The following is an 8,186-nucleotide window of genomic DNA, read 5'->3' on the forward strand; positions in this document are numbered from 1 at the left end:
TTGGAAATGGTTGAGGTAAACTGACAACATCCAACCTTGGGACTAACTTCTAAGGCATTACAAGGTTGATCCAATTAGATGGACTAATTGTAATTAGTGTGAGAACTTGATGACAAACCCATTCAAGGTTAAAATCAAGCAATTGTTGGTGCCACATTATGTAGAGAGAATGTGCGAAAATATGAAAGGAAATTTACACTATGTTTCTCATTTAACCAAACTCAACCTGTACTAATTATTCTGCAAAAATCGAGCTTGATTTAAAATTTTTACATATTCAAGAAGATAATCCACAATAGACTAGAAATCCACCATCACACCTCCATATGAAGCTCCACAATAGATGGATTGAACAAGTCTCGATAAGGGTCAAGGGCAATTGGCTCACATCTCCTGCTGGGGCTACTCAAATTAGGTTGAAATTTTGGCTGATAGAAGTAGGTGAGCTTCAGAAGTGCAAGGCTATGTCCAAATCAAATTTTTGCTTTCATGAATTCTCTTTAGAGACTGTAGAAAAAATTTTGCTTTCATGAGTTTTCTTTATATGTAGGAATAACGGTATTTAGCGTAAAACTAGCAACACGAGAATGGTTGAACAAGGTTCGTGCTCATGACAGAATATCTAGGAATCAAGCTGTTTTAGGATTTGAAAGCAAAAGATGAAACACCCTAAGATTTAGTTTCAGCAGCAATATGGGAAGCCACGCATCATTTTGTCTCCAAATCAGCATCTTGGATATATTTAAGCCCTCTGGATAAGTTCCACACTATGCTGGGCTGGTTATAAGTTCTAGACAGTTGATGTAACGAAGGCAGTAAGACTGCCTTATTACTCAAGTTCAAGAGGTCTATCCAATCAGCAGTGTCAGATTAGTGCCTTGTTACTCAAGTTCAGGAGGAGGAGGACATTTCAATCGGCAGTGTAAGATAACATATTCATATTTAATACGTATGAAGTGAAAAGAAGCCTGTGGTTTGTTTAGGGTATTGTTCTTACCTCTAGGCAGTAAGCCAGCTCACCTACTTCAGTAACTTCTTTTTTTCTCATTTTATTGATGGAATCAATTAATTTTAACCTCTATTTCCTCCTTATCCTTCCAGTGTGCAGGGTAAGTTCAAGTGAAAAGGCTCTTTAAAAGAATTGCTCAAACACTTATTACTCGCTCACACTGCACTGTACATCACATATTAATCCTCAACCTGCCTTCCTAGCATAGAGTGAAGTTTAACCAGTAAACTTTGGAACTCCCCAAAACCTCTAGAGAATTTAAGCATCAAACTCATGACTAAATAAACATAAGATGCGTCTAGCTCGAAAATCAGATAATCTTGTTGGCAACTCACTCATGTGTCAAACATGACTGAAACAACAAGTGTCCTAATTTTGAATGGTTGGTTTGAGATGCTATTTTGGCAGAAGTAAAGCAGTGGCCACAGAAATACCCCACTCTGCTATACTCGTGTGATGGATTTAATCATGGCATCAACAGACAAAACTTGCAGCCTGGGAGCTGTAGCTTTAGAAAGCCAAACTGTGACAATGCCATGTGAATTTTCAGGAAGCTCATCAACAGGAAATTGGGACTGTTGTTCCACCCAAGTCCATTTAGCTACTACTCTCATAGCTCATCTTGCACAATGTAACAGAACTTTCAAAAAGGCAGTCAGCATAAGAACCTTCAGTGACGGATATAATTGCCGATGACAGATGCAGTCCACCCACCATTTCAGTTAAGGAGAACCTGAACATGCCATTACTTATGCAGTAGCTTCAACAGCATTTGCAGCCTTGTCAACATCCATCTCTTCAACATGAGCTTTCTGTCATGCACAGGCACTTTCAATGTTAGGTATAAGGCATGATAAAAACAATTGCAGATCACGGAAAGTTTCAAAGCAAACCTTAGGTTCTGATTCTTCCATCTTGCTCAAACGAGCAAACATGTTCCCATACAGCTTGGCTTCTTTTTTGTTATATTCAATCTGCTTCTTCTTCAAGAGCTTGTGCTCCAATTTTACTTCCCTGAAGTAGCATTTTTTAGAGGGTGATAAAAGGACACAGCATGACAGATGAGAAAGTAAAGAAAGCAGGCAATGTACAAAGCCTACATCCTGCATTTATCTCAGGGTGTGTGAATGTGTGCACCACCTGAATGTGCTTGCATCACAACTTTGACAGATGGACAGAGAGACTAATAAAATAGGTGATCCAGCCAATCATGAAGTAAAGAGAAAGATAAAGACAGCATCATGGAGGGAGAAAACAGAAGGAAATGGAATGAGTAATACGGGGGTGAGTGATTCGCCTGAATGTGCCCACAACACCAGAAAATTAAAATCATTAGCACAAGTGCAAGCTTGCCCTCACAACAAATAAGCAAACAGAGAGATGGCTCTGACAATTCACATTACATGCATATGTGCATGCTGATCACACCACCCCGCCAAACATAAAAATAATAATATATACATAAATAAACAAATAAAAATACATCGCAAGAAACAGTAAAATCCCATAGCTAAAGGTGGCAAAAAAGTGGCCATAGGTTGCTGGGCATGTAAATATTGTTTTCGATAAAACATGTTGTATGGCCGTTTAAGCAAAAAAAGGTTGCACATAAATGCAATCACAGACAAGCACATCACCATTCCTCTCCCCCATCCCCCCAACAAATAAAAAACAAAAACAAAAACCTTAATAATTCAGCAGAATTTCATACTTGTTTTCAGGATCAATCTCCAATGCCTTCTTTATATCCAGCTCTGCAAGATCCAAATCGGCTGTCTCAATATAAGCTTGTGCTCTTCTGTATAGAGCTTTGATGTTCTGGGATTCTAGTTCCAACACCTACCAAAAACAATGCTTCAATTATCATACTCATACTCAATCAGTCAGACAGAATTCCATGCAAGTTGACCAATATCAGGATCTTCACCTTAGTACAAAGCTTTGCAGCTTCACTGAAGTCTTTCAACTTCAGCTTGCACGCAGCATTGTTGAGATAACATGAAACTTTTAGGGCCTTAGCCTGTCTTTTCTGCTCTTCTGAAAACGCACTGTCATACTCAATATACTTGGCTGCCTGACAGAGAGATTAATTCCCCATTAGCTTTATCATAAAAGAAATGCCTCAGTAGATTAGCTGACATGCGCTGACATCAATGTCAATTAGATAGCTACCTTCTCATACTTCTTAGCAGCTCGGACATATTTCCCAGCCTTGTAAAGAGCATTTCCATCTTCTTTCTTCTTTCCAGTAGCTTCAAGTTTTTCAGGTGTGTCCATATCCCATGATTCCTTCTCCTGAAAGGAATTATCATTACAATTCGAACATAGCAGACTCAAAGTCAAAACGTCCAACCCCAGAAGATTATCTAAAAACATGAACATGAGATTTCAAGGCTAGGAGATCGAACAGGTGCATGGTCATAGCATTTATCAGGAATTTAAGCGTAGCATATTAAACTCCTAAGATACTGCACATTTTACCTTTTTGAAATTGACCAATTCAACTTCATAGGTAAGGGTAGAATTAGCTGGAACAACTCCAAGCTCTCTCTTTATTTCTAAATCGCCAAAACCATACTCAGGAGGCATTGTGACAAGTGCTACTTCCCCTTTATGCATGGTGGCCACAGCCTTGTCCAAACCTAAAATTATTTGCTCTAAAACATGGAACAAATCAACAAGACATTAGCAACCAATTCACATTTGGGATCAACAGATCATTACAGCAAGGACCATCACAAACCTTCATCTGTAACAAACTCAAAGAGTTCAGAGTCACCGTGACCTTGCTTTTCAAAAACTGTTCCATCAGCGAGCTTGGCAACATATCTAACTGCAGCACACACCCGCGAGTCACCAACCGAACGAATCCTCAAGAAGCTAAAACTGAGAAATTAAACAAACACAATTCTTACTCTGTGCATGAGATCCATCATTAGGCTTTTCGTATCCTTCCCCAGGTTTAAGGACCTTTTTCACAACCTTTTTGTCATCTGTCACAGTCTCAACAGATTTCCAGGATACTAGCTCCATCTCAATCAACAACGTTGCATTGAAAGGTACAGCTTCATGTCCATCATTTGCCTCTGCTCCATCTGGGCCAAATCCATCTGAACAACAAAACTCGGATTTAACAGCTAATTCTCAGTCACCTCAGTGTACTTGCAGGCAGAATCACAACTTACATTGTGGCTTCACAGTCAAAAGGACTTTCTCCCCCTTCTTCATTGTCTTCACAGCCTTACTTAAAGCTGGGCAAAAGTACCCTGCATTCCAACTCAAGCACCAAGATGAATTACAATAGAGTGAACTCGTTTATGCAGAAGGTTAGGATTTGCTTGGGTACTCAATACTTAAAGCATAACAAGAATGAGGAGATCTTACCCTCATGCACATAGAACTCCACACCATCATCAGGACTCTTTGAGATTACTTTTCCATCCTCAAGTTTTGCAACATATTTCACTGCAGGAGAGAGTTTATAGCAAAGTCATACACTGCAAATCAAACCCTATTGAAAACTGGACAATAAAGTGCACTAGCCAATGTGCCTCTCACCTGTGACCTCATCTGCATCCTTAGGATTTTGCCATTTCTCTCCTTCTACCAAGATTTTCTTGAAAATGCCACCATCTTTACAAATGTCTTTCACACTGGACCATGACAGTAACTCAACATCAAAAGTCAATGTTGCTTTAGGGGGAATGGTTGGGGGAGATCCTGCATCTCCATATGCCAGGTCTGAAGGAATGGTGAATACTGCATGTTCACCTTTCTTCATGGTAGCTATACCTTGATCCCACCCCTTGATAACTTGTCCTACACAATTCAAGGATCATAACAATATAACACCATTATTATCTCACAAATTGGCCCAACACATAGAATGCCAAGATGCAGCTTAGCCAACTAACAAGCAACAGACCTTGTCCAAGTTTGAAAGTGAAGGGGTCGCCTCGATCTCGGCTTGAATCAAATTTTGTGCCATCTTCCAGGGTTCCAGTGTAATGCACTGCATAAGAAAGCATTGATTTTCAAAGACAGGTCATTGGGTACTTCAGAATATATAAATGTAAGAAGATGACAAGTCATGCTCTAATAGCAAAGCAATGAGACATATTTAAAGACCAGCATTGTTTTATCTATACATAACAAAACAAACAGGGATTGGCTTGTTGAAGAAGAAAACCTAGATTTTCTAATGGGTGAGTAGCTCCCTGGCTTCCAAGGAGAGTGGCACTTCCATCAGTCCCCCAGCAATAATGCAGGGAAAGATACTGGACTTTACATTCAATAAAAGAAACCACCAAGCCACTTAGCTTGAGGACCTTGAAATGCAGCACAACTGTGCTGATCCCATTTAGCACTTGAAACTAATGTCTTCTGCATGAACCAGAAAAGCCCTCTTATCCATTTCAGACAACAAGTAACACATATGTATTACATTTTTCCATTAAATTCAGTTTTTGGACTACAGCTATAGTGTGTGCCCTTCACCGACCATCAATTGCATCACATAAGGCTTCACAAAAGCACCTATTCTTTGTCATCAAGCCTGCCGTTAAGCCAACCAACCATGTGTAAAGGTCCATGATCACTTTTTGTTAAATCCCAGCTTAGCACTTGAAAGTGATGCCTTCTGGCCCTTGGAACAGAGACTTGCACATCCTTTAAAGCCTCCCCGTTCAACTCAATATTTGAACCAGATCTACGGTGGAATCTCTTGACGCAGCTTGAAATGTTTCACATCAAGACTTCACAATTGCACCTCCTTTCTGTCATCGAGCCTGTCGCTCAGCCAGCCGGCCACGATCTATGATCTCTTTTCTTCAGCGAACGACATAAAGCTAATTGAATGTCTAACAAACAGTAAGATAGACGCAAGGCAAAACCCTGCGCAGGCTTGAAAACGAGCGTTTTAAAGTAGCCTTCCTTAGGGGAGACCAAGCTAGACAGCTATAAAAAGAATGCCATTTTATCTTCAGGATGGATAAACCTTCTGCCACTAGCATTTACAAAACGTCTGATTTTCCGTCCCGAAATGTGGCTGCCTCAAAAGCATAAATTGGTCTGCTGTCGTAAGAATTGGTCTGTCAAGTGACACAAGAGACGATCTTCTACCTTTAACTTCATCGCCAGCCTCGGGGTTAGCCCAACCTTCTCCAGCCTTGATGAGCTTCTTGAGGAGGCCACCATCGCCGATGGGCTTCTCTTCGCCTTCTTTGTGGGAGGCAGGGTCTTCGTAGGCCATGTCATCCTCCACCTCTTGAGCGTCGGGGATCTCGAAATCGTCCGCCATGGGGGAAGAAGCTGCCTCAAGTACAGAAAGGCGTTACAAGCACAGAAGAAGAATGAAGGTATGCAGTTTGACACAAGAGAGACAGACACACGGAACAAATGTTCAATCAAGGATGGCCATAGTGAAAACCTTCAGCCCTTCTAGAACCTTCTTGGGAAGTTGATGTAGCATTCGTTCCTACGAGGGACAACTCTAGGGATCCCATCATCATCCATACATGAAAATAGTTTTTCCACATGGGGAGACCTTTTTTTCGCTCGTTAGTGCTTTTGGTAATTCTTTTAAGGGATTGTAGTCCTTGGCGGCTTCAAACATTTGATTCGCCAACTCGTGTAATTACATGTACTGCCCTACGTTCATTTGATAGAAATATGAGAGTATGTGTAGTTGACACGCTCCAAACCGTATTAATAGGGCTCTGTTGGAAGAAGTATGTAACGTGCCCACCTATCGGCTATCTAAGCACGTTTTAGTGGTCCATCAAGAAAAGAATCTAAGTGTCGCTACTCGGCACTCCCATGGAATGTTCCGGGGTTTGTTGCCTAGGGTTTTCCGAGTCCGCCTCGCAATGGAACATCCACGGCACCAACGAACTCACTAGGATTGACCTAAAATTTGGGTTCTAGTAGACAAGGTCTCCTGACAACATCCTAGCGTCGGATTCTGGACATCCTACTTTACGCAGAGATACACAATTCGAAGTGGATCCATACCGCACTTGGTTCAAAGACAATGGGAAACGAGAGGGATACGCCACTAAACCTCTCTACCCGTAAGGCATAGTCCCATTCCGGTCCCCTAAAATGGCATAAATTGGGTTCTAACTTAGCATTGCCCAAAGGTTGAACACGGGTAAAACTTTGTGAGAAGCCTCATAGTTCTCTGGGACCATCCTGTTGTAAGACAGACCTATCAGGGGTTTTGCCCACCCGCTTCCCCAATAGGCATTCTTTAGTTATCTAATTAGGTCCTATCAACATTTATGTGTGACATTTTAGGGAACGGGGTTAGTTTGCGTAATTTATGGCACAGACACGAATACAGAGCAAGCAGTCCTTTTGACAAACAAGTTCCTTAACTTATCTTCAAGTTAATATTTGTCTCCTGCCATACAAGAGAATTATATATCCCCTTCTATCCAATAGAAGTACCCCTTCTACCCTGCAAAAGTAACTGGTCCAAATCACATGGCACCAGAAATTCTATCCATTATCTAGAATAGGGTCTTCCAACGTCGCAAACGTTGGGCTCACGGCAATCTCCAGCTCTTGGCCAAGGGGTGTCCAAAGCTCCACTGACCCCAAGCGCTCTAGGAGTGAGACACAATTTTCGTAGATGGCCTTTTCACCACTCAACCTTCGGCCCGTGAATCGACCAGTGCCCTCTTGAGTTAAAACGCGGTGTGACCTTGGAGATGATCCACCCGCACGAAATATCCTTCCTTAATTAATCCAATTAAGAATCAAGCACAATCAAGGCAAAAGTCTAATATCATCTTCCAGGAAAACGTTCCTTTATTCCTCATGGCAACTTGTCATTGCTGACCCCTGCCATGCATTTACCCTCAACCACAAGCACTTGGAATAATCATCCAAATCACATTCCAACAATCAGTTTAATGCAAAAGCATTTAGGACGTTATTTGATCAATCAACAAAAACAATGGTATCCTTTTCCAAACATTGTAGGAATAATCGCGATAACCTTTCCATCGCGTATTTTCTCTCCCCGTTGGGATCAGGAGCGGTTCCATGTAAATTTTACTTAAGGGTTATGCATGCACTAATAGTTCATGACATTAGCAAGACTACTTAAGGGTTATTCATGCACCAATAGTTCCCATGCATGCACCATCTATGTGTATAACCCTTAAGTAGT

General features: G+C 41.2%; 1 protein-coding gene across 1 annotated transcript; it reads right to left on the reverse strand.

Moving 5' to 3' along the window:
• Positions 1-1,266: 1,266 nt before the first annotated feature.
• LOC148022014 (peptidyl-prolyl cis-trans isomerase FKBP62-like) lies at positions 1,267-6,433 on the reverse strand. The gene is made up of 13 exons (XM_087697588.1): positions 6,131-6,433; positions 4,935-5,021; positions 4,568-4,828; positions 4,394-4,474; positions 4,195-4,275; positions 3,925-4,119; positions 3,753-3,842; positions 3,491-3,666; positions 3,182-3,304; positions 2,937-3,083; positions 2,721-2,848; positions 1,903-2,023; positions 1,267-1,821 (listed from the first exon to the last, which is right to left on the reverse strand). The coding sequence occupies exons 1-13, from the start codon at positions 6,306-6,308 to the stop codon at positions 1,759-1,761; spliced, it is 1,731 nt and encodes a 576-aa protein (XP_087553714.1). The 5' UTR covers positions 6,309-6,433; the 3' UTR covers positions 1,267-1,758.
• Between the last annotated feature and the right edge of the window lie 1,753 nt (positions 6,434-8,186).

The sequence above is a fragment of the Lygodium microphyllum genome, chromosome 17 (genome assembly GCF_053477565.2).
Source record: "Lygodium microphyllum isolate KBCC chromosome 17, Lygodium_microphyllum_v1.1.10, whole genome shotgun sequence".
Lineage (NCBI taxonomy): Eukaryota > Viridiplantae > Streptophyta > Polypodiopsida > Schizaeales > Lygodiaceae > Lygodium > Lygodium microphyllum.

Coding starts and splice junctions, on each gene's coding strand:
- LOC148022014 (XM_087697588.1), bottom strand. CDS start 6,308: ATGGCGGACGATTTCGAGATCCCCGACGCTCAAGAGGTGGAGGATGAC. Junction 2,849..2,936: donor CTGCAAAGCTTTGTACTAAG/GTGAAGATCCTG, acceptor TGTTTTTGGTAG/GTGTTGGAACTAGAATCCCA. Junction 2,024..2,720: donor GAGATTGATCCTGAAAACAA/GTATGAAATTCT, acceptor ATGCTACTTCAG/GGAAGTAAAATTGGAGCACA.